General features: G+C 41.7%; 2 protein-coding genes across 17 annotated transcripts in view; one reads left to right on the top strand and one right to left on the bottom strand.

Moving 5' to 3' along the window:
• Positions 1-921: 921 nt before the first annotated feature.
• LOC135484180 (zonadhesin-like) lies at positions 922-8,142 on the top strand. The gene is made up of 11 exons (XM_064765386.1): positions 922-990; positions 1,235-1,276; positions 1,557-1,631; positions 1,863-2,113; positions 2,494-2,759; positions 3,637-3,926; positions 4,277-4,509; positions 5,081-5,258; positions 5,585-5,689; positions 6,828-6,929; positions 7,485-8,142. The coding sequence occupies exons 4-11, from the start codon at positions 2,066-2,068 to the stop codon at positions 7,499-7,501; spliced, it is 1,239 nt and encodes a 412-aa protein (XP_064621456.1). The 5' UTR covers positions 922-990; positions 1,235-1,276; positions 1,557-1,631; positions 1,863-2,065; the 3' UTR covers positions 7,502-8,142.
• Positions 8,143-9,370: 1,228 nt separating this feature from the next.
• The window catches only part of LOC135484186 (myosin heavy chain, striated muscle-like), a 43,929-nt gene continuing 27,360 nt past the window's right edge, over positions 9,371-25,939 (bottom strand). For 13 of the 16 annotated variants that reach the window (XM_064765496.1, XM_064765513.1, XM_064765488.1 and 10 more), the window contains exons 20-32: positions 25,646-25,882; positions 22,617-22,673; positions 21,849-22,102; positions 21,380-21,458; positions 20,022-20,464; positions 19,505-19,854; positions 18,784-19,024; positions 16,238-16,430; positions 15,718-15,978; positions 15,299-15,538; positions 14,770-14,970; positions 13,976-14,234; positions 9,371-10,240 (exon numbers count right to left, since the gene is read on the bottom strand). In XM_064765496.1, the coding sequence (XP_064621566.1) occupies positions 14,010-14,234; positions 14,770-14,970; positions 15,299-15,538; positions 15,718-15,978; positions 16,238-16,430; positions 18,784-19,024; positions 19,505-19,854; positions 20,022-20,464; positions 21,380-21,458; positions 21,849-22,102; positions 22,617-22,673; positions 25,646-25,882 (2,781 nt within the window). In that variant the 3' untranslated portion in view covers positions 9,371-10,240; positions 13,976-14,009. Of the gene's footprint in view, positions 10,241-11,820; positions 11,880-12,623; positions 12,674-13,975; positions 14,235-14,769; positions 14,971-15,298; positions 15,539-15,717; positions 15,979-16,237; positions 16,431-18,783; positions 19,025-19,504; positions 19,855-20,021; positions 20,465-21,379; positions 21,459-21,848; positions 22,103-22,616; positions 22,674-25,645; positions 25,883-25,939 lie in introns of all 16 variants that reach the window. The other 3 variants (XR_010446432.1, XM_064765523.1, XM_064765532.1) reach the window with 3 other exon arrangements.

A 25,939-nucleotide genomic window follows, 5' to 3' on the forward strand; every position in this document is an offset into this window, starting at 1 on the left:
ATGTTTGGTTTCCTAAAAGGGTACTACAGCACCTAAAGACCCTTTGGCCTAAACAGTTAGCTACATTTACTTTGCCAGTAGAAAAAAAGAAGTCTTGCTGACTGAACAAGCTCGACCTTATTTTCTGATTGTCTTTCACTTTGTAGTCTACAAATGCCCATCTGGTTATAAAAAAGTTCGGACTGGCATATTGAGACGGAGGACAGTCTGCAGAAAAAAAAAAGGTGCGTTTGATTTTATTTTTTCTCTTCGACGTATTTCGCAAGCTTCTTAGATTTACTTTACCTCCATTTTCATTTAGGAATGTTCAGAGAGGACTAAGGGCCGGGCCATGTCCACAGCCACTGTTATATTTCGTCTTTCCACTGCTGCTGTGTATCACCCACACATGTTATTATAGTCTCAAGATTCTAGGATACAGTCGCAAGAAAATGTTATCTGTCGTGCTGAGAAGATAGTGAAAGAGAATTACAAGTTACTACCAGTTATCAAAGAATATCTGACCGAGTCGATCACTATCGACATTGTTGTCAGAGTAAAGAGAAAGATTTAACTCAACATGCTTCTAGATATTTTTATGTCAATATTTCAGCATGTGGTGTAGGCTACAGATGGAAAAAGGGAAAATGCCGCTGTAAGTTGTATACTAATCTAGAAATCAAACACCTCTGATCCAAAAAAAACCTAACTGGTAATGCAGCCACCTGGCCCAAACTCTTGACTTTTCGAAATAAAGAATTGATAATGCGGGTGAGGTAACAACAAGAGCATGTTTGGTTTCCTAAAAGGGTCCTACAGCACCTAAAGTCCATTTGGCCTAAACAGTTAGCTACATTTACTTTGCCAGTAGAAAAAAAGAAGTCTTGCTGACTGAACAAGCTCGACCTTATTTTCTGATTGTCTTTCACTTTGTAGTCTACAAATGCCCATCTGGTTATAAAAAAGTTCGGACTGGCATATGGAGACGGAGGACAATCTGCAGGAAAAAAGGTGCGTTTGATTTTATTTTTTCTCTTTAAATTTCTTCCCATGCTTCATAGATTCGTTTTACCTACATTTTCATTTAGTAAAAATGTTCTTTGACCTGCTTAGAAGAAAGGGAAAGGGAATCGACAGTTACTACCAGTAATCAATGTATATCTGACCGAGTCGATCACTATCGACATTTGTTGTCAGAGTAAAGACAAAGATTTAACTCAACAGGCTTCTACAAATTTCTATGTCAATATTTCAGCATGTGGTGTGGGCTACAGATGGAAAAAAGGAAAATGCCGCTGTAAGTTGTGTACTAACCAAGAAATAAAGCACTTCAGATCAAAACAAACCTAACTGGAAATACAGACACCTGGCTGAAACTCTTGACTTTTCGAAATAAAGAATTGATCATGTGGGGGGAGGTAAAATACAACAAGGGCATGTTTGGTTTCCTTAAGAGGTATTATTTGCAGCCAAAATCCATTTGGCCTCAGGTACATTTACTTTGCCAGTAAAAAAATGAGAAATCTTGCTGACTGAAGAAGCTCGACCTTATTTTCTGATTGTCTTTCACTTTCTAGTTTACAAATGCCCATCTGGTTATAAAAAAGTTCGGATCGGCATATCAAGACGGAGGACAATCTGCAAGAAAAAAGGTGCGTTTGATTTTAATTTCTCTTTGACTTTCTTCCCAAGCTTCATAGATTCGTTTTACCAACATTTTCATTTAGGAACGTTCATAGAGGACTATTAAGGACTGGGCCGTGTCCACTACCTTTATAATGCGTTTTTGCTATGCTGGTTTATACTGCATTCTCGCCTGTCTAATACCCACACTTGCTATAGTCTCAAGATTCTAGGACCCCGTATGAAAATTATTTTTGCAGCACTTGGACGCTGCGTTTGTAGGGGTGCCGGAGATCCCCATTACAAGACATTTGATGGCCAGACCGTCCATTTCCAGGGCGTGTGCAAGTACCTCCTGTCACAGACGACCAAGCAGATTGATAAGTGCTCTTACATTGTTCTCGTTGAGAATGAGTACCGTAAGAATAATCGGGTTTCATATACAAGCTCTGCCGAACTGCAGATGCCCGGCGGCATCAAAATAAAACTGGATAAATACTATAACATATACGTAAGTTATGTACGGAGGTTGGGTAAGGACACCCCATGATTCTTTATTTTTAATATAAAACTTTTATTCCAGTAATATCTCGATCGATGGACTTATTATTATCTCGAGATAAATACTTGAGTTTTTCGATCGCATGAGAAAAACTATTTTCGTGTTAAAGAAAGTCATATGCTGTCCTTTCCCAGCCACCCCAGTCATACTTTTAGTTATCCTCAAAATAAATACCAATGCTAATCTGCTGTAATATCTAAAGCAGACAAATCAATTTTGCTTGATCTTGATCTCTGAGGTCCTGACATACTCAATTTGCTTGATTTATATTGATTGCTCTGACCGAAAATGAGATTTTCTACATCTTTTTATTCCTTGTTTTTATGCAGAAAGACGGAGCAAAGGAGAACTTTCCTCTCGATGCAACCAGTATTAATGGCGTGAACGTAAAGGCTCGTCTCCGTGGGAAAACTATGACGATAACTGTGACGGAATGTGGGATTACCCTGACCTACAAAAACAGTCACATGGTTTACCTTAAAGTGGACAGCAAGCGTTATGGTGGTAAAGGAAAGCTTACTGGCATGTGCGATGACTGTGACGGAGTTAAAACACCAACGGCAAAGATAGACTTCAACAATTACAGGGTGAATGGGTAGGTTTGATTTCTTTTTCGCTTGCATTATATAACGAAATCTAATTGATGATTGAGAGAGAATATTAGTCTCAATTTTGAAACTGAATTACAGCGAATGTATGATTTTAACATTTGGAGTTAAAATTATCTCTTAAATCATGTTCCCATGACAAACCATATTGGTCGCCGTTTTCACGAAGTGGCCAGGCAACAAAGTTTGAAGTGTTGATGAGAATTGGTCTTATGACGAGAACATGTTTACAAAAACCATTTGGTAAAAAATATGTCACGAAATAGGTGCTGACCATAGATAGGTACCACCATTTTGGCTAGCAATTGAAATCCTAGAGCACTTAGAAGTTCTTCAAAATAAGTGAATGCCCATTTAAAACATGGTAGGCTGCTCTCTGGGAAACAAGGAACGGACTGCCACCCTTGAAACTGGCACTCACTTCGTTTTGAAGGAGTTCTAATTGCTTTAAGATTTCAAGTTCCAGCCAAAGTGGCGGTACTTATGGTCAACCCTTAACTTATCGCCATATCTGGGTCGCCTAGGTGTGGAACGTCGATGGCTATTCGGCTGTGAATAAGTAGAATATAACTTCGGTCACTGGTTGTAAATTTCTAGGGGCCTCTTGGGGTTTCAGACTTCAAAAACGTTTGGAGTGAACGCCCGAGGTCAAATCCATATGGATCTGTTGTATACAAAGTTGTACATTATATAAATAAGGTACAGCCCATGTAACCTTCTAGGTGCAAAACTACCTCTGCATCAGCCACAGCCGTCCCAGTCGATGAAAATAATTGCAATATGCCCCCGCCCGACAAGACGAAACATGGCCATTGGGCTCAATTGTGTAGACATTTTTTTACGATGGATTACTTGTCCTTTCAGAAACTGTAAAATTGCACCTGCTAATCCAAAATGTCCAAAAACTAAAAAACGCATCCTCATGCGAAGCTGCAGCATCATCCAAAAGAAGAATGGACCATTCAAGAACTGTATAAAAAAATTGAACGTATGGAAGGCATCCATCGAGAACTGTATCTTCGATTCCTGTGAATTCTTCACACCCGCGAAAACCCGTAGGAGAGCCGTGTGCCAGTCCATTGAGGCTTTTGCGCAGAGATGCAGACAGAATGGTTTCCCATCTAGCACTCCGTGGAGAAAGAGAAACTTCTGCCGTGAGTCTTTCTCTCAGTCTCACAAACATCTTTGCAATGATTGTTAAAAACGAATAAACCAGTGCACAGCACATTGTTAAGTAAGGGTAGTTGTCTCTCTCGTAGTCTTGATGGGGTGGGGAGCACTAAGTCAGTTTTTGTTCCAAATTTGACGGTGACAATGCGAGAAAATGAAAAGCTGCCTGAAAAACCTATGTTATACCAGGACGCTTCCACGCCTCTTCCCTAAGCATGAGAGTGAATTTATACTTGAATCCAACTATTTGTTCCCAATTTAATCATGTTCCATCGATTAGTAAAACTATATACAGTAATTGTTTTAAATCTGACTTGACTCTTCCATCCTGAAGCAATGACCTGTCCAAAGAACTCGGTTTACAAGAGAAGGATGAATCCTTGTCAGCCACGTTGCCCATTGCCTCGAACCGTGAAGCGCCGTATTTGTAAGCGGGTGAAAAGAAGTAAGATGGTCGAAGGCTGTAAATGTAAGAACGGTTATGTACTGAGTGGAACGGCCTGTGTCAAAAAGAAGCTCTGTGGTTGCTATATTGTAAAGAGAGGCAGAGTTGTTCACTATATGAAGGTATGTTAAATGTATACATATTTTACTGCCATGAGCAGGCTCAGTTGATGTTTGGCTATAAACATTTCCCAAAAGTAAATCCAATGTAGGCCTGAAAACCTGACCAATGCAATGTACATCAAGTTCTCGTTGTCATTTGGTGCGGTCCAATGGCCGCGGTGCTGAAATGTACACGATATATATACAACACCTAATCAGAGATGATGTGTACAAATTTTGGACACTTTTTGTCCGTCCACCTCATAGACAGGTTTGTTTTTTTTCTGAATATCGCATCACTTTGTCCGATCTATTTATTCGTACGCGATGTCGTTCATGCATAACTAATTTTGGTTGTCGTATTCGCAGTTAATCTGGCAAATGGAAGGGGTGACGGATGATTACATAATGCGCTGTTACCCCTGCTGCCTGCCTGAACGACTGCAAAAGTAATCACTTTGATTAGTTATTCATGAGCGAAATCGCGTACGAATAAAATGATATTGCCTTTGACCATAGATCGTGTAAATCATACTTGCTTGTGACGAAAAAACTTTTATTCAATGCTGATTTACTGACTTTTATCTCCCAGAAAGGACAGTTTAGGGTGTCCAGCAACTGTAAGTGGAGGTTTACATGCCGCAACGGTAAATTTAAAAGGTATCGACAAAAAGCCTGTCACAGGTTTGCCACTTGTAAAGTGAACAACATCACGCATAGATACGGTTGCAATTGCAAGTCTGGATACTATGGAAACGGATTCAAATGCAGTTAGTATCATTCTTCGACTCTAGTGTTATTTTCAGATGTTGCCAGTACCAAGCAATTAGCTGCTGGTTTGAAAGAAGCGTAACACATTTTCCCATAATGATGGAACTAAACCCCGAATGAATAACTAAATGCAACCATATGTATTCTCACAGACATCAAGTATTTCTATGCATTGCTCTCCTGTAAATTACCATTTCGGCGGGCATAACCAGGTGGTACCTGATGTACGCAATATATTTGTTTTTTCTTGCTCACAGTTCGTTGTACTAGATTCTGATGTACATGATAAAAGTTTCATCCCTAAAATCACTTTTTATCACTTCAGAGAAGAGCTGCCGTAAACTAGGAGGTCGTTGTAGCCTATCGTGTGGATCTAAATCTGGATTCCTTGGGAAACGAAACTGTGGTTCGAAACGCACGTGCTGCAAAAGTAAGTATCAAAGGTGATGGACGTCACGTGCAGCCACGCCTTTGGTCCCGAGGAATAGGAAATAAACAGCTCGGACCAACGCGCGACTAACAAAGGTTTAACAGCGAAAGCCGCCCATCAATAACCGCTCAGTGACAACCCACTCCGCTACGCCTATTCCCAAATACAAACCGGAGGAAAAGGGGCCCTACGTGCTTTAATGAAGTCATCTCTTTGAAATAGACGAGAGAGACAAAGTAAAACAAAGCCATATGCAGTTTAGACGCTAGGTTTGCAGAAGGCCTATATCACATGTAATAGACCTATGAAACAGACGCACCAAAACCTGCTAAATAGCGTCTACACAGAACGTACATGTAAATCAGAATGTGAACACCCGCACTTCAAACATAGAAGAATTGGGCAGCCACAATATGGACAAATTGAAATAGAAGCTTTAGATTAATGCAAGTAGATTACATTTTGGTGTCAGTTGTTTTATCAAAACAGTTCAGTATTGATTGAAATGTAGTGATTTTCCTGCTGCTGCACCAAAAATGCCCTAAAACATGCTAGATGTCATCGTTCTGGTAAATGTTATCTTGGTCCCGCTGACTAATTGCCTCCAATCGATGTACAGACGAGAAAAATATGTCTGGCAGATAACTGAAATACCGATAACAAATTTGTTCTTGTTATTATTCAGATTTGAGTAAGTAAGAAAATAAAATCGGAGAAGTAAAATTGTTGTAGACAAATACGAGTTGGAACCTTTTAGAGTAGTTATCAGCGAGTCACTCTTTTAGATATGACTCCAAGTCTTATTAATGTTCACTTATAACAGTAACATTACACGGAGGATTTCTAACGACCATGTTATAATAAGTGTTGGACACACAAACATTTCTTGGATTTTCAAGTGCTCCAACCATGTTACCATAGACGGTACATGTACACGGCGGCGAAACGATCTCCTGCAATTCACATGTTTAGCTCGGACCATTTGAGTTTTGGGACAATTTGCAAAAGTGACGTGGTCAAACATTACTTTTCCGCGACATCTACCGCAAAGGGGAAACGCCCTCGTAGAATTTTGCAGAATCTTTCTTTATCATTTGTAAGTGCTTTGTAAGTGACCAATTTCGTTTCTTTTTTACAGAAAAAACATGCAGGCAAGTAGGCGGAAGATGTCGCAACAAGTGCCTCACACGTGGACGCTATCTCGGCAGATTTGGCTGTAAGAGGATGTGCTGCAAAAAAAGCAAGTATCCAAAGTGATGGACTTCACGTGCAGCCACGCCTTGGTCCCGAGGAATAGGAAATAAACAGCTCGGACCAACGCGCGACTAACACCGATGTCCAAGCCTTTCGGGCGGGAGGGTGTTTTTGTGAACAAAGGTTTAACAACGAAAGCCGCCCATCACATGTAATAAACCTATGAAACAGACGCACCAAAACCGGCTAAATAGCGTCTTCACAGCACGTACATGTGAATCAGAATGTGAACACCCGCACTTCAAACATAGAAGAATTGGGCAGCCACAATATGGACCAATTGAAATTGAAGCTTTAGATTAATGCAAGTAGATAACATGTTGGTTTCAGTTGTTTTATCAAAACAGTTCAGTATTGACTGAAATGTAGTGATTTTCCTCCTGCGGCACAAAAAGGCCCTAAAACATGCAATATGTCATCGTTTTGGAAAATGTTATCTTGGTCCTGCTGACTAATTGCCTCAAATCGATGTACAGACGAGAAAAAATGACTGGCAGATAATTAAAACACCGATAACAAATCTGTTCTTGTTATTTTTCAGATTTGCCGAGAAAGTGAGAAAAGAAAACCGGAGAAGTAAATTGTTGTAGACAAATACGAGTTGGAACCTTTTAGATTAGTTATCAGCGAGTCACTCTTTTAGATACGACTCCAAGTCTTATTAATGTTCACTTATAACAGTAACATTACACGGAGGATGTCTAACGACCATGTTATAACAAGTGTTGGACACACAAACATTTCTTGGATTTTCATACGACTAAATGCGTTCTAATACCGTGACTTTTGTCGATTAAAAACTTCCCTGGACAGCATTTATTGATGAAATAAATGGTTGATTACTCTAAGATGAAATACAGGAATTTTTGTGCAAAACGCATCAGAATTCAGGATTAGTCTCTCGTAAGCTGTGATAACTTCAAATGCACTTTGAAGCGTTGTAATCGATCATCGTTCACATGCAAAACATTACACCTTACCTTTCTTGTTTTCCGATCTAGAACAACATCTTTGTTCTTCGTTCATGTCTCCTCACCGCCCGTGAAAGAATTTTGAGAATACCCCATGTCTTCATAGTTTTGGAATGTTTAAGTCGTGTTAGTGGTGTTATAAAACTTGCCAACACTTGTAATTGCGCAACTAGTTTGCATCCCGTGTACAAGACATAGTAGAATGTAGTAAAGCATCACAAAAAGTAATACCTCTTCGTGTTCCTTCTTATTCATATCCTTGCCAAGTGGGATGTGTGGCAAGACTGCAGGGTGTCTGCACGCATTTCGGTGCAAAGTTATGATGATGACCAGACATGTTTCGCATGATTCAAAGTATGGTTCTGGCCAAAGGTACTCAGTTGAACTCAGGAATGTGACAAGATCACATTTATCAAAATATAGTGGTGTTGCACAACACTAAGATCATCCTCAGGGAAGGACGAACAAATGCTCTGCCGCGGTGTCAACAAAAGCTGGTCAATTTGTCCGAGGCAGTTGATAAGAGGAATGCAGACAAAATCACTCGGGCATGTATGAGAAAGAACCCTGTCTCTTTAGCATTGGACGAGACATGCCACAGACATCCAGAGGCATATTTTGGTAAGAAAGACATACAATTACTCCCATGACATTCAAACTTGTCCTCGATGCACCCCATCTCCACCTAAGTAAGGCTAGGTATGGGGTTCAACCATATCCCTGGGCCCTAGTGTGTATTGTCGTTGTTCTCTATGAGATCCGACACCTGTGGATAGTCAGGGCAATAGCGGTCTCGATCATGTTCGGGTTGCGACCTGGGAGATACCTAGATGCTACTTCGTGTCCCCAGGTGATTACTTGACGAAATGCATGTATTCAATGTCAATTCCTGGCTAGGTTAATGGGAATTGTTTGGGTGATCCGAATATACCTCAGCAGGTATGCACCATCGTCAGACAAGAGGCGAGATCTTTCCCAGCCACTCGCCCACCCATTGGTTGGTGCATGGCCGGATCTCTACATCTTGTTGCAATTCCTGGCTGGACCAATGGGTTGCCGAGTGACCGAAGTTGGTTGCTCCTTCGTCTCTCCTGTAGCCGCCAATGCCACAAGTAGAAACGGCGAAGATAACTGGTGGCAAGGCCGATGTACCAGTTTTAAATGTCCCCCGGAAAACTGTCATTACTTCTTGGTTGGTGACAAATTGGGGTATAGTTCTATTCAGAGCCGTCAATACTTGACGATAGAACGCAAACTGCTAACCGTATCGTTCTTGACTGAGACATTGGGTGATATGAATAAAGACTAGCAAATGCTTTTATCTAAAACTCCATGTACATTTGCACTAGGCCTTTCTATACAAAATTGAAGTAAAAGCATTTACTAGTCTTTATTCATATCACCCATTGTCAAGCATCACCATGCAAAAATCAACATGCGACACAAAACAGAGGCATTGTTTACTGCTCTATATAGTCGTTTATTGCAAGGGAAAGTACACAGTGAACTTTAAAGAAAAAAGGAAAATGTTTTTATCACTGAGATACACACACTGCTCGGCTTCAATATTAGTGTCAAGTCATTTTCAGTGACAAAACAATCCAGACTTTTAAAACAAAAGTGGTCAGAGTTGATAATTTCCATAGTTATATTGTCCTTCCAATGAGGGAGACTGACCTTCAGGCACTAGCTACAATGTTTCAACGACTGACAAATGGCGTACTATTTCTTTCATGGTCGCCATAAGTGGAATGAAAAACGTTTCAAATGTAACATGCAAGTTACAGTCGGAAAGGCTCAACCTACGAAACGCTACGTTTTGAGTAGAACTCATACTCGCTGCCTAATGTCGCCGATGAAAACATTTTCAAACTTAACAAAAACTAAAAAATTGTTTCATACTGGTGGCAAGGCAAATGTTGTGATCCTTTTACATGTTGGTTCAATCAGCGTCCAGATAACTGAGAGTCAACGTCCTTTCTTACTGATGATACTGTACTTCCAATCGGCTCATCATTATGAACCTTGCAAAAATTAAGTTAAGATAAAATAATATATACACACGGCCATCTAAATTTGACTACGTCCACTTGTAGGAATCACTAATCACAAGGAAATATCCATACGTTATGACGTCATTCGCAAAAAACAATGACGTAGACCAAACGGTCTAGAATTAGGTGCACTCCTACATGACAGGTTGATGATTGATGGATCAATTAAATCAATGTCACTCTTCTTCATCTTTGGGATCTCCCCCATTGGATCGGTAGGACACAAACGAAGCTGAACGAGTCACGGGGGTTCGTACATATGCTGACGCGTACTGGAACAGAAGCAGAGAAAACATAAGCACGTGACATTTTAATTATTTATGTAACAGGCCAGGTTGTGCTGTGTTGATTGTAGCTGAGAGGCTATAATTGATTGATTCAATCGTCAAGATCTGGTGATCCCAAGAGTTTGTTCCCGAAAAGAATGCCCACTGAAGCAGGTGGCCAGGCGTCTGTTCTTTGTCCTTCAACTGGCTTATATCGCAGCAAAAGTGTATTTCTCAAACTGCTTCTGGCATTTGAACCAACTAACTCGCTGCTTAAAACGAGTTTTCTGAATTCCATTCTGAATGCTCTGCGGCATTGGCTAACTTGCAGAAAAGAGATAAACTGCCAAGCATGGATGCAACTAGCTATAGCTAATTCAAAAGCGATTTAAACCAATTTTTAAACCTGCAGTACATAATTTTAGGCTAGAAACACAACAAGCCCGTGTATCTTGCATGATAGCTAAAACAAGCTATAGACTTTGATAACCCTGGGTAAAGACAGCAATAATGCTAATAAGCTGAAAATATAAAACGTATAAAAATCATGCACAGAAACAAAAAAAAACAAACCTACCAACTAGCCGCATGCGAATACGAGAAGTATAAGTTATTTGGATGCAGATAAACATAGATACAGATCACTGTAAGATAGCACTTTCCATCAGAGGTATAAAAGTTTTTTGGAAAATCAACTGCAAATACTTAGTCAGCTAGTTGTCTCAAATATGTTCCAATGTCAGCTATATGAACCTCAACAGCGGTATATGTTGCATGCCGATATTACCTCTGCATCTTGACCACAAAGATTTTACATCCAATCAATTTCAAACAAACATAGACTTGAAATATTGTGGCGGTGCATATATGGTGTTTTCACGGTCAGCCATGTTGGAGGGCAGAACAATGATTTGTCGTGGCTGACTTGTTTTCCTTTTTCTGATCCTCAAGCATGGCAGGAGATGACGCAACGTGAAACCACTTTGTGGTGAATTTCGCACTTACGTCATAATACAGATTATGAGTGCAGACGGTGTGAAAGTAGATTTAGACTAAATTAGTCCTGAATCATTGTTTACTTATTGTTCAAGGGTAAGCTGAAGAGGTACGGCCTGAGACTCTGTTCCCACAATGGAATGCATTGTTAGCAAATACTTAGTAAGACAATGCTATGACTGAATCGTCATAGTGATTCCCGTCACACCTGCAATTCGATCAGCGAATCTCTTTTTTTCAATTTAAGGAATTGATAGTAAACTGAGGTTCTCGTTGACTCACCAAACTCCACGGGAGTGGAGCTGGGATGTAGGTCAAAACCAAGGCAGTACCGTGGTATTGGGCAAAATGAGGCATCAATGTCTGTTCTGAAACACCTTAAACTTTATAGGTGGTTGTGGTTGTCTCACCAAAATATCTGAGGTCAAAACGAGGTTAATACATAATCCATAATGAAAATGAAACATTTCGACACAGTGTTTTTAAATGTTTTACCAAAGTGTAAAATCAGGTAAGTTCTTAACCAGTGACCTGTATCACGGTATCGATGTTAAAGACGCAGCGTGTTAATAAATCAACTGCTGACTTACAATTACTCGGAGGGTTCGCGTCGTCTCCTGGTTACTAATGAGAACGAGGCTGGTGGTGGCTGTTAGAACGAAGACAGATAAGAGAGGACCATGGTAAGGAGCACAACACAGAAAGGGTGGGAGAGGTGCAAAATGAATCTGATGGGAATGGTGGGGCAAGGGACACTCGCTCAGGGCAATATGTACAAAATATATGTGGCATCGATTTTGAAAACATCACAAAAACCACAATCTTTCATTCCATAGAACTTCTCTTTGCTAGAACCAATATCACAGCGATGAGTCGGATGAATATAAGTATACTGGTTCCGGGCATCAATAGACACGCCGGCCCGAATCTCTTCTCACGCGACATTAAGAGGGTTAAGTACACTCCTTACACCCATTAATTTCATCAGCCACAATAGATCGGGCGGGTCAATTGTCACTGGAACTTTATTCCACGCTCTCGCGCGGCCATTCGATATGTCACCATAATGTGTAGCGGAGATGCATTGCTGATGACAACCCAAGGCATTGGACTCTGAATTAGAGAACTTCGCGATGGGAATTTACGAAGTTCACGCTGCAAATGTGAGTACAGTTCATGTGATGCTTTCATAAATTTGTCAAAGGGGTTGATGACAATGAAATCAAGGATACTATACAACACATAATGCAAGAAATATAAACTGGTAAGGCTATATAGAATGAAATGAATGGCTATGACTATATCTATCTATGGTCTGGACAACCAATATTGACTTTCCACTCGAAGGGTACGGGCTCTCACTGCCATGCAAAATCACCCTCGTCAAAATTACCTTATGTGTTAAAAAAAGGAGTTTATGAGATTTCCCTTTTACTTTGCTGGCTGAAATGTCAAATCGTTCTTATGAGGAACTGTCTCAGAATGTCGCCACGGTCTATGATTTCCTCACCGACATAAGCAAAATGGTGACTGTATTATAAGTTTCTGCTCAGCAAGTATGGTTGACTCTTATGTAATATTCCGAGAGACAATGTAATTGCTAGTCAAAGTTACCCGTATAGAAATGGCCAAAAATGTTACAAATTGTGCCGACAGTTCGAGACCCAAGTCAGACATCCACTTCATAGTATGTTAATATTATGTGCTAAGGTGTGCATGTTAAATTGAGATTTCATAATATTCTACTGACGAGAGTTAACATGAAGAATGTGATGTTATAGACCAATAACGGCAGTTTCTGAATTCAGTTTAAGGTACTGTGTCGACGAGCTTAAGCTGGTTGAGTAGCACCGGTACAAAAGGCATATTTCAGCTGTAAGAAGGCTTATGTGTGAAAGACGTGCCTCAACCCTATTCAACACGTCGGCACAGTTTTTAGATGACTAAAGATGAATTATAATCTAGTCTACTTTCTGAAAGGAAATCGATAGAAAACTCTTGAACAGTGTTGCGATACTCTGCAATCAAAATTAAAAACAATGCAGAAAAAATGTTTTTGATTTTTCCTGCTAGTTTATAGGTCATTAAAGTTGATGCGTTCTTTTGATGCATGGCAATCACATCAACTGTTCAAGAGTCGAGCAGAAGGCATTTCGTAACTTACAGCACCGTCTCCAGGGAACTCTTAGAAAATTCTAAAACGTATTTTCGATTTGCTTCGAATTCTGATATATATAATTCCAGCTACATGTAGTACATGTAAGCTATCTTCGACCCGCTGGTAGAACTTTCAATTATTTGGCCCATTGTTTAGCTTCTCTAACACTTTTTCGTTGATGATATTGAAATGAATGATTAGAAATACTTTCAATAAGCAAAGATGGGGAAGGACTGATTTTATAGACATTCGCATACATGTTTCAAGTGCTAGATTTTGTCTTGAAATTTTTGTGTGAAATATGTTGCTGGGGAGATAAATTCAGTGCAAAACTATCATAAAAGCATGATAATCAAGCTTGAATTTCCGCAGCTTATGTACAAAGCTGGAGAGATAAAATGGGGTGAATTGAGGGCAAGAAATAATCTATTCTGAAATAAGCATTGGAAAATTTGGGTGGCTTTGCGAACTCGTGCAAAACAGAAGCAGTGAAAGGACTTGAACTTGAGCGACATTATATACAAAATAAGCGTTAGAGATGTTCCCATCTGTTTAAGGGTACAGGCCTAGTATTCCAGTTTCTCTACCGTTTCTAATCTAAATTCAATACGAGTTCCCCGTTTAGCTGCTGAGAGTTCTCGAGCTCTTCGACTTGTGCTCGTAGGAGATCTCGACGGATGATCCGCCTGCGCCTACCGCTGAGCTGCGTCCAACAGACACGGAACTCCTGTTCTTGGCACGGAGTTTCCCAAGGGCATTCTCAGATGCATCAGCACGCTCCTCGGCCTCTTCAAGTTCGTGTGTCACCTTACGGAATTTGGCCAAGTTGATGGCAGCAATTTCCTCCTGAAGAGACAAATCAAATTACGGTAGATCGGAGTTATTTTTTTCGAACATCTTTCAAGACAATCTGATCAAGGCAAAGTAAGGCCAGGGTGTACGGTTAGGTAATAAATTAACTCTGCAAACCTCAGATCGATCAAAACAGTTTGTGTCCCGACCCTAAAAGTACGAAAAAATTATAGATAAACTTCAGACACAAAAGCCCAACATCATCCCAAAACCGGATTCCAATCCTTTATCTGTTTGTCCGGGAGCTGAGCGACTTTTATTTAACATGCAGGCTACAAATGATTTTAATGTGTTGTGGGATAGAGTACGCCTACCTGACCATAGGAACCCAATTCCTAAGTTTTTCCAGTTGTGGGTGCAGGAGATAGAGGGGTTAGAATTTTTGTTAATGACTTCATCATTGGACCACAAATGGAGCTCTGTACAGGACCACAAGCTTCAATGTACACGTAAATCTTGAACGGTTGGATTCAGACCATCTAAATGTACTCCTACACCCACCACTGGAAAAGCTCAAATGAATACTTACGGCTTCTTCAACCTGTCTCTTGTAGGTCTTGATCTTGTTCTGTAGCTTGTCAACCAATTCTTGGATACGCTCTTGGTTCTTGCGGTCCTCGTCAGACTGGAATGCCAGCTCCTTGAGGCGGCGGTCAGCCTTGCGCGTGTTCTTCTGGGTCTCGACGTGGCGGCGCTGTTCGGCGTCAAGTTCAGCTTCCACTTCATGGACCTGCATTACGAAATTTAAACGCCAATTTAAAAACAAGGAGGAAAATATAGCACACCCAATTACATGTAAGATCAAGACAAGAAAAGCATGGAACTCGTTTAACTAACATTGTTACATTTCCCGATTTTCTTAGTTGCCCAGGTTTTACACACCCGTGAACATCAACCGTTGTTATGAACAACTTGCATGGGTCCTGTGCGTTTGTCACCAACGCTGGTACTAGTTTTACTTTGCGTTATCTCCTTCAGTTGAGTCCATCAGGTTAGCGGTAAGTTACATGTAACTCTCATCCTTGTAACAGCCACAATAAACAGTGATAGTGACCTACCCTGGATTCTAGTTTCTGGAGCAGCCTCTTGCCTCCCTTCATGGCAGATGCCTCGGCTTCATCCAGGCGGACCTGCATTTCCTTCAGCTGGGATTCCAGGTTCTTCCTCATCTTCTCGATCTGCATGGTGTGGTCCTGTTCACTTCGGAGTTCCTCAGCAAGGCGGGAAGCATCAGCCATTGACTTCTTGCTCCTCTCGTCGGCATTCCTGATCTCGTTGCTCTGCTCGTCGAGGTCGGCCTGGTAAAGGAATGACAACAACAAATTAAGAAATAATGACCAATGTTTGGATGCTTTTACATTCTCTGACACATCACTGAGATATAACGCTGTTCAATCCGTTCTCATGTCATTGTGACTTGACGATAATGATAATGTTGATGATGATGATGATGGTGATGATCGAACATTTCTCTCACCTGCATGGCGGCGATATCAGCCTCAAGCTTCCTCTTGTGACCAGCGAGAGATGTATTCTGGACTGAAAGCTCATTGACGCGGTCTGATGCCTCATGGAGCTCACTATCAGCAGCCTTGCGGGCTCTCTCAGCGGACTCCACGGCAGTTCTCAGCTCATCGACCTCAGCGTGGAGGGAGTTGGCACGGCGCTCAGCCATGGCAGCTTGCTCACGGAGCTCATCGCGCTGGCGCTGTTCATCTTCAACAGCAGTCTGGAGTTCCTGTGAGATGGAAAGATTGACTTCAATAGTTAGATTTGATATGCTTTTCTGTTAGACTATGGTAATGCGCTTCTCTCCAAGTATGTAATTCATTGAAAATATATTTACATATTTGGATTTCGTCTTCTCTCGGGTTCTTCAAAGCCTTCAAAATCTTCTAATCAAAGCATATGATCATAAGTGAGATGCACCATGAAAGAAACGGAGAAACGATACAGCTTCCATTTGTTCACAAGAAATGGGGAGAATAAGTTCTTACTCTAATTTGTTGTTGGTATTTCTTGATGTTCTTCTCGGACTCGGCGCGGACTCTGTTGGAAGAGTCCAGTGCAACCTCGAGCTCGTTGATGTCACCCTCCAGTTTCTTCTTGGCCTTGACGGCATCGACCTTGCCCTTACTCTCAGCATCCAAGCTAGCCTGCATGGAATCCATAGCGCGCTGGTGGTTCTTGCTGTAAGTTGGCGACAGATTAGCATTCATGGGGAGGGCCAGTTGGAAAGGAGATTGGGTAACCTTTCAGCCATAGGGAGGTCAAATACAAAGTACAGAATCGTGTTTTTGCACTTTCTAGAATATGCACCAATCGATTGCCGATTACCCGGTGAAGGGAATTTCCCACTGGCCGTCATATTCAAAGCTTTTGAATATAACACCGTATATTTCACTTTGTTTGTTCTCGTTAAGTAAAAAAAGGCAATTTTACATTTTCATCGATGGCCTGAATTATCGCTAAATTATGACACTTTTCCGAATTAGTTGCCCGAAAGAACAACATAAGTCATGAACAAAACTCAAATTAAAAAACAAAATAAACGTTTGCATCTAAAATACTCAAAAATAACCATGACATAACCTAAATAAATTGATTTCTGAAATGAAATAATGAACAAAATCGACACGATAAGATCATCCAAGAATGCTAGTTTTATACCCAGGGTGAGGATGGGTGCATGCAGTGAAGGTGTTTTTTAGGGTTTAGAGAAAGATTGCGTTCGACCTATACGCACTAACCCTGACGTCATGCAAAAAGTGATTTCTTATTTTCATAATGGCTTGGTTTGGTTTTTGAGGCATTAGAGAGGAGATTTGGTAAGATGGGTTTTCGAGTCTTGGTATGTGGTATTAAGAGGTTTATTTAGGTGTTGAGGTTTCTGTGGAAGATGGTTTAGGTCGGATAAAGGGTAGGTATTTAGGTATGATTGGAGGGTGTGGGTGTGAAACGTAGATTTGCGTCTCAATTGACAAAAGGAGTTGACATCCCTATCTGTGGTTTGAGACTTAGGTAGGTGTAAGGAGAGGTTGATTACATTATTGAATCATCTCAACATACCATACAAAGATTAAACTCCAACTGATGTGCTCCTAGGAGACACCTCAGCGTGAATTTTACCCCTTTTAAAAAATAACCAAGTCTACTCAAAAACTGTACCACTTGATAGCATGTTCACTTAATGTGGAACATTAAATGAGTAGAACTTTAAAATAAATATCTCGATCATGACTCGGGGGAACAGAGAAGGAACGGAACATCCAGCTACAAAACAGATCACGAACTAGGTCCATGGCAGGTGAAGAAGGCCTCACAGGCACTTAACAGTTCATGATTATTCGACTAGAGGAGAGTGCATAGTGAGTGTGAACAGTTTGGAGTTGGAAGTTGTGTTGAAATAGTATTGAAGTACAGTTTGCTTTTAAGTTAGCGTTTGTAGTTTGAAGACAGTTTTGAAAGAAACAATCAAGAGAGCTGAAATTTCTGTACTTTTTGTGTAAATAACTGTTTACTCAGCCTCTTCGAATGAACATCTACAAGACACTAAACTATGAAGCCTTTCTACATGTCTACATGTACGTATGCTTACAGATTTTTTTTCTAGCGTATTAAATGCGGCAGGCATTGTAAAGAAATTTACAGCAGTGCGAACTGTATGTACTGTAAATGAGAAGACTGAGCGCAGGCATGTCGGATGGTGCAGTTGTGCAATTGATGTTGAGCAGAATGTTCCACGGCTTAATTAGATTCTATTGAATTGCGTTCATCACAAAATGAAAGCGGTGTTAACAAGTTTATCAAGCGTAGTACATTGCATCAGAATCTATAATTGGAATATTCTGATTGTATTACCTAAAGCACAATGCTCTGTATCGTTTCCAAGCATAACAGAAGTGATGGTCAATTTATTTTAGATATCACTACCAATGTTATTTCATATTTAGCTTAGCACCATATGAGTATGGTATACGAGTTTTAACAAATGGACACAACAGAAAATTAAGATAAAAGTGTCATGCAAAAGAAAGAAAGACTGAGCATTTAGAAGTGATAGAAGAACTTAATTTAGTGCCAACCCAACTCGCGGTATCTCACGTACATTATGCACCAACCAGCCTTGTTAATTTCAAGAGATTCACTCTGACTTTTTTTTATTTGTTCGAGTCCGTTAATTAAGCTGGCTTTGAAGCTTCAAGGGAATTTCGTCCTCAGAATGCAATCCAGACCTCGTATTTGCGCAGTTGCTTTCAGGGCTATTTTCAACTTCAAAATATTTCTTATCATATTTATTTTGTTGTAAGGTTTACAGTTTGGGATATTCTTGAGTCGTTTGATACGCATTTCATATTGTCATGTTAATGTACTTTTCCAAGTTTGCAGTTTTGTAATGATTTAACTTGGGTGGCACAGAGAAAATAACATATAAAACGTAAAGAACTTAAGGTAACAGAATTTTATAGAAACGAGAATTAAGTGTCTGTGAAATCTATAACCTAAACTGCCATGCACTAAGCCACGTGTCTGCTTGACATACCGAGTGTTCTCAAACTCCTCCTCTTTCTCCTGTAGTCTCCTGTCGATGTCTTGGCGGATTTGGGAAAGTTCCAGCTGTCCACGCATGACCTTGGCTTCCTCCTGTTCAAGGGCAGCCTCGGCCTCCTCTAGAGCCTGCTGAAGTTCTTCCTTCTCCATCTGCAGCCTCTTGCGAGCCTTGTCCAGCTCGTGGGTGCTGCGGCCGCCCTCGCCGAGCTGCTCAGTAAGGTCGTGGATCTCATCTAGAATGAGAGAACACAAGGTATAGTCAAAGAACATTGAGCATTACTTATAACATCAAAGCCTGTGATATCATGCTTCCGTCCTAAGAGTAGGCGTCCACCGATTTTGCTTGCATCGCAAAGGGCATGCGAAATCGCACAACCATCCTTTCTTTGGGTGTTTGGGTGTGCAGTGGGGCATAAACAAAGCCATAATATGTGCGTTGTCGCAATTTCATGCAGTAGAGAGACATACACCAAGGGTAGGTTTGCACACCCAGACACCCAAACTAGCGATTCAGGCAAAGTCGGTTTCAATGGAAATCTACCCATCAGGTAAGCATACCCTGAATGCGAGTAGACGCAATTTCGAATAATTTTCACAATGCATGCGATTTCTGCATTGCTTGGTTGCAGCGCGGCATGAAACATCAAAGCACTGCAGTAAACTTTGTCGCTGTGGTATACACAGTAGATGAGTATCAAAACAAAGACACCTACCTGCAAGGTTCTTGTTCTCCCTCCTGAGAGCATTGACCACATCGTGGTTCTCCTCGACAACGGACTTCAGCTTGAAGATCTCAGTGGAGTAACCGCGAGCTTCCCTGTGGACGTTCTCGAGCTCAGCGTTCAAGTCGTTGCACTTGTGCTGCCATTCGGCGACCGTCTTGTCGAAGTTGCGCTGCTTCTTCTCAAGGTTGGTGGCAGTGGCGTTGGCCCTCTCGACGTCGATCATGAGATCTTCGAGTTCTCCCTGGAGTCTGGTCTTTGTCTTCTCAAGGTTGGCACACTTGGCCTGGGCTCCCTCAACCGTAGATTCAGCCTCCTGCAATTTCTGTTGGAGTCTTCGCCTGAAAATAACGCGCGATACATTTAAAATGTATACCATACGATCTTATAATTGATGAAATCTGGCTATTCTGATCGACAACGAACTTGGTTTGAACGATTTCTTTGATTTTTAACAAGGACTGTAAATGCATTTACATTCTTAAAAGGCCACTTCTTTCTGACTTACTTGGCTTCCTCGAGCTCTTCAGACCTGTTGACACCCTCACCCTCAAACTTGGCACGCCATTGTTGGATTTCGGCATGTGACTTGGCAAGCTGGCGCTGCAGATCAGATTTGCCCTCCTGTTCCTCTTCAAGTTGGTCTCTAAGGCCGTCAAGGTCGGCATTCATGTTGCGGACCTCTCCACTCAGCTTGGCCTTGGCCCTGCTCTCTTCATCAGCGGTACGCTTAGCCTCCTCCAACTGTGAAGCAAGGCTGGATTTGACCTTGGTAAGTGCGCTAATCTGGTGTTCAGCTTCCTCTAGCTGCTTGGCAAGGTCACCGTTCTCAGCCTGGAGCTTAGTCTTCTGTGAGTTCAATTCCATGATCGCACGGTTAGATTCGTCGACCTTGGAGTTGAGTTCAGAGAGCTGGTGTTCGAGGTTCTTTGCGAGTTTCTCAGATGATCCCTGGGGAGAGAAAACATGGAGTCATGATCCCTCTACTGAGCGAGTAGATTTGCAAAAGGTATTATCTTAACAACAAAAACACTTTTGGACTTCAGACGTCATTTGGATCTGATATGCATGTATCATGGAGATTGTTCAAGTTTGAGTCCGAGTACCGTCAAGCCTTTCCAATGAATGATTTTCAAGAAATCATTTAAGTCCAGTACTGTACCTTTTGTTTTTCAGAGATTTCTAAACTGTTTAAAAGGTCTTCGCATTCCATATCCAAGTCAACTCTCTCTTTCTCTAATCTGCCAAGCACACAAGAAGCATTCGGATAATGCATGCAAATAATGGAAAACACAAAAACATTAAGGATAAACATGCAAATGTATGAATAAAGTCATGAAGATGATTTGCTTTATCATTGTCAAAGAACATGCTGTGTGAGAATCAAGCGAAAAATTAAACGAAATACACAAACAAATGTTTAAGTTGCTGTTGACTGTAAGTCGGACTGTTGCTTCATGCTGTGTATCGTATCACGAAGTCCGTGATCGTATGCAGAGGCTTGTGTAGGTTCGACTTGCAGTCGAGAGTATCCGTTGTCCCTTCCATATGCGTTCAGATTTGGCCACACTTCTCATGGGCTGTGCCATGCACATGTAGAACAGGTAATGATTACTCCATGTTCCCATCCATATCTCGATGCTTAAGCTTACACCATGCAACAAACAAAAAAGCGGCTGAAATGAACTGCAAGAAGAAGTTGAAGAACATGCGGCGATTTCTTTTCCTGGGAGTCCACAAGTCTCATGGAAACTTTCAATCGTTATGCTGCATAGAAATCTCACCGAGGAGGATGCAAAAGGGATGTAGTGAAGTTGATAAAGCCAATTGAAAGTCTCATGCATCTTGAACCATGCCTGGTCGTACCTTGCCCTTCTGGACATATTCAAGCTGGGATTGAACGTCATCGAGTTCAGATTTGAACTGGCTCTTTTCCTTCTCAGTCCTGAAGCAAGTTATGGCGACATGAAGAATGTGCTGACAAAGAGCTTCATTTTGCAAAATTTCAAATGACTTCTCATTTGCTTGACTCTACGTGATCGTCTCCATTGAAATGGTTACAGCAATGTGAGGTTTTGGGCTCGTGGTAGTTCACCATGATCGCCAGCTATCCCATTTATTAGAAAATCCCTTCTGCGATGGCATTCATCTGTTTCTAGTTATTTAACGGAACGAAAATCAGGCACATGGTGCATTACGGATTACAGTTTGTGAAAATGAATTGCCAGGCGCCAAGACGGTGGGTGTAGTATTCTAAATATCAATATCAAAACACTAACGGGCTTGCTGCACATAAAGAGAAAAAATCTTGGTTATTGTGGGCGAATTGTCCTACCTGCTCTTGGCCTTCTGGAGCTGGTCGACTTGGTCAGTCAGCTCGTTGGTAACGTCCTGTTGCTTCTTCCTAATCTGAGCGACCTGGGATTCACTCTGCATGGTCTGTTCCTCAAGGTCACGGCGGAGCTTCTGTAGTTCCATCTCACGCTTCTTGTTGAGCTCGAGCTGAGCGGCGGTGGCACCTCCAGCCTCATCGAGCCTCTCGCCGAGTTCCTCCAATTCGCGGGCGAGCTCAGCGCGCTGCTTCTCGACCTGCAGGAGAGTGAGATCACTTTTGAATGGTTTGTCGAGCTTTAGTCTCTGATATCAAACTAATTATTTAGGGCAATATCCGCTATGAGCTTCGAATGTAATCTCAGTGAGAGAATAGCCTCGGATACATACGTATATCTTCAATCCAATTTCTGAAATCTGGAACTCATGGAACTTTCTCGTTCCACTGATTCATCGAAAAGGTAACCACAAATCTCCACTATTTTAAGATCTTGGAGCTTTTTCTCTATTTACTCCATCTAGACACGGCCTTAACAGCTATAAATACACCAATCATCTGTTCGTGATCACGAGTCGATGGTGTTTATTTTTCTCTTGAAACAACGAATGTTAGACAAGCGTTGGCAGGTAGCCCCAACGAGTGGAATATTGGGCTCATCATTGATACGGGAGTGAGGGATAACTATGTACACCTAACGTAGATTGACCTGCTCCGAACTTAACTACAGATTAACTAGAGAGTCAGCCTGAATTTCATTCCACGTGATCTTACCTTGGATCTTGATTGCCTCTCGGCTTCAAGTTCCTCCTCGAGTTCTTCAATACGGGCCTGAAAGATAAAACCAAATATTGTGAGGGGCGTTGATATTTGTAAGTGATCTTCCAATTGTTTTGGCATACTGGACAGGCTCGCTCTTTACATGTAAAATATTAGATTTAGTTCAACACTACTAATCTTGTTGGATGAATAAATGAACACTTTTCAAAAAGTCAACACTGACCGAAACAGTGAAATATGGTGAATGTGATAGGCAACACGCAGACATACACACATGACACAACTGACACACACTCAAACAACCGCGACAAACATACCGGTCATTCTAAATGTTTATATGAACCTATCATACCCGCCCAGTATTTGAAGCCCAAACAAAATCTGCTCAATTCCTACAGACACCGAAGTATATCTTGCTACGTATACATGTCTTAAGGGAATCAGAAACTGGTTAAAGAATCTCTGGTGAAAATAAAAATGGCATTTGATATTATGATACCAACGGGGGCCGCGTATACGTACTTCGTACATTTGTTTCGCCTGGCGGTCACTGTAACCGCCCCACTCCCCCACTTCGCGAATCACCCTCTTACTCTTCGCACTAAGGTGTGGATTTATCGTGGACAAGCTCGCTTTGAGCTTATGAAGGGGATGACGGTAACTATCTTTGGAATCCCAGGATGAATATCCATTCGCGCTGTAGCTATCGTAGCTCCTGTCATAGTCTTGCACACGTTTACTTGGTCGGTAGTCGTTTCCATAAGTATAAGCATAGCCAGCGTGGTGATGCTGACGATAGGTATCAGAATCGTTTACTTTTGCACTAACTGTCGGGATTCCGTGCCCATTAACATGAGCACGAGGAGGGGAGTTCCGCTGATAGTAATCGTCCGACACATCACTCTCAACTACGCGTGGACGGTTCGCGGAGACCTCAGCCTCCACGGCTATTTGAGCAGGGGTGGGTTCGTGAACGACCGCGTGTTCTCTATCTGGGTACTCCTCCACGGTCACAACGGGTAAAGGCATTCCGTTAACTTCAACCGACATCCTGAATCCTTAGATGCCGAAAGATCGAAACAAAAACACGCGTTAGCTTACTAAGCTAACTTAGCCAAGCTATATCAAAATACCTCCAGAAAACACAAGAACACGTTGGATGAACTCCACTGTCCGAAAACGCAATTTAACTATCCACGGTATCGACAGCGTGTTCACTTTAAGATGACTGCATCTGACATCGGCATTTGAGAATCGAAAGGTGAGGAGGATTTCTAGGAGGGGAGTGGAAAGTAATCACTAGTCTATATCCATTAGTCTAGTTGTTGGATGATCAACACTCCCTCCAACTGACGCAACAACCACAACCACCGCCCAGTCAGGATTAAGAACGCGGAGAGGATGCTGGGAGATTCCAGTTTGCCTCTCCAAACACCTGGCGCGGTATCTCTAAACGTTTTTTAAGTTTGGCATCTTGAACATGTTAAAGTGATTCTGGGACCGGCGCATTCACGCTTTATTGGTTTACTTCAATGACTCATGGTAGTACACAGATGAACGGCAGCACGAATACGTTCCAAGAATACTTGAAACCTTAAATGCACAGACGTATGTACACAAATCAGTGCATAGAGGCGTCCTTCTTAGCTTGGTTCTGGTTTGAATGTTGAATATCTTCATTTCACCAAGACGTGAACGGAGAATACAATTGGAATGTGCAGATATCAGTGTATAATGTACCACACACTTAGCTTGGGTCTTTGGGTATTTTTACTTTTCTCCGCCGCCTCTTACCTGAACTATTTCAGGAAGATAACTTTTTAATGGCATGTACAACATGTGGAATCTTTGTAAAAGTTCGCATAATCACTGATAAGTGATTATAAGGTATGCACTTTTTCGTCATGTTGTCTGCCCACCTACACTCAAATATGCCTGGGGCGGTCTCATGCGTTGCCCAAACTTAATCGTTTGTATAACGCACACACTTTGAATATTTTAAGAATATCGGTCCCGCCACTACAGCCATCAAATCATCATTAGATAAACGATTACTTCCAAATCATCTTTTGATTCTCTTCACATGAGATGAGTCTTTTGGGATTCTTGCAACCAATGTTCCACCACAATTACTCCAAGTTGATGATATGATATCCTCACCATCTATGACCTTAAAGGATATGCATGAGTTCAGTCTCCAACCTGAGCGAACTTTCTCTGTAGAGGGAGTGAACATGCAGGTTTAAGTGCTTATCAGTAGGAAGGCCTTTGAGGAATCTGCTCTGATCGCTCTAAAGACAGACGCGGGCGGACACACCCAACATTCAGGTGCCATATACCTTAAACTTATCTCTACGAAAACACATATTATAGTTATAGAAATTGGCAGACGCACCTGCGGAGCATAACTGTTTTTTCCAGCGATAAACGCACTGACATGGCGAGAGAAATTCACTTTTTTGCTTCCCAATTTTAGAATCACCATGCCATAAACCAGTTGTGAAAGCCAGGCTTCGCTACAGCGGTAAAAGCAGAAAAACTGCGTGGCTTTCGCAGGCGTTGGTAGGTGATTGGTGATCGGATTTGCGAAGACAATTTGTAGGAATTTGAGATACATGTTAAAATACGACGAAACGGAGATTGATCATGATAGTTTGGCAACTGCTTTACTTCGTCAACTATCACCATCTGTTTGAGGAACATCTGTAGGTACATTAAACGTCCTCTGGTCCTGAGGTTCGAGGCAACAACCTACCACTGCCCAATCCCCCTCCCGCGATGTGATTGGTCAAACCACTATTCTGCCAGAAACGCCAAGGTCAAGAAACATGTGGCAGAGCAGGGATGCACTGACCACGCAGCACACGAGTCACACAAATCAGACAGACCAAGCATTCATTTATGATTGGAGCTTCCACCAAAACTGAATCACACAGGCAAAACTCACATACGCTCGTCAACTTCATTTTGAACTTGATGGTGTAAATTTCATCACGGAATGTGAGTTACAGAATGTCCCCTACCTGGAGTTCCTTGATCTTCTTCTGGAGTTGGCCGACAAGGGACTGCTCGTCTTCGTTCTTGGCGTTCAAGCTGGCGATCTCCAAGTCCTTCCTTCTCACATTCTCCTCAAGGTCCCTCTTGACTCGCTCGAGCTCTTCCACGGTCTCCTGAGTCATCTTCAAGTCTCCCTCGAGTTTCCTCTTCACCTTCTCAACGTCGCCGCGGACCTTCTTCTCGCGCTCAAGGTTGTCTTCGAGCTGTCGTGAGACACGAAAGGAACATGTGTAGTTGTTAAGAAACGGAAAGAAATAACT

This window comes from Lineus longissimus, chromosome 1 (assembly GCF_910592395.1).
Source record: "Lineus longissimus chromosome 1, tnLinLong1.2, whole genome shotgun sequence".
In the NCBI taxonomy this organism is placed as follows: Eukaryota; Metazoa; Nemertea; class Pilidiophora; order Heteronemertea; family Lineidae; genus Lineus; species Lineus longissimus.

Bases quoted from the DNA above. Each gene is read 5' to 3' on its own strand.
- LOC135484180 (XM_064765386.1), top strand. From the start codon at position 2,066: ATGCCCGGCGGCATCAAAATAAAACTGGATAAATACTATAACATATAC. The intron at 2,760-3,636 runs GTAGGTTTGATT...TTGTCCTTTCAG, and splicing joins AACAATTACAGGGTGAATGG to AAACTGTAAAATTGCACCTG. The intron at 5,690-6,827 runs GTAAGTATCAAA...TCTTTTTTACAG, and splicing joins GAAACGCACGTGCTGCAAAA to AAAAAACATGCAGGCAAGTA.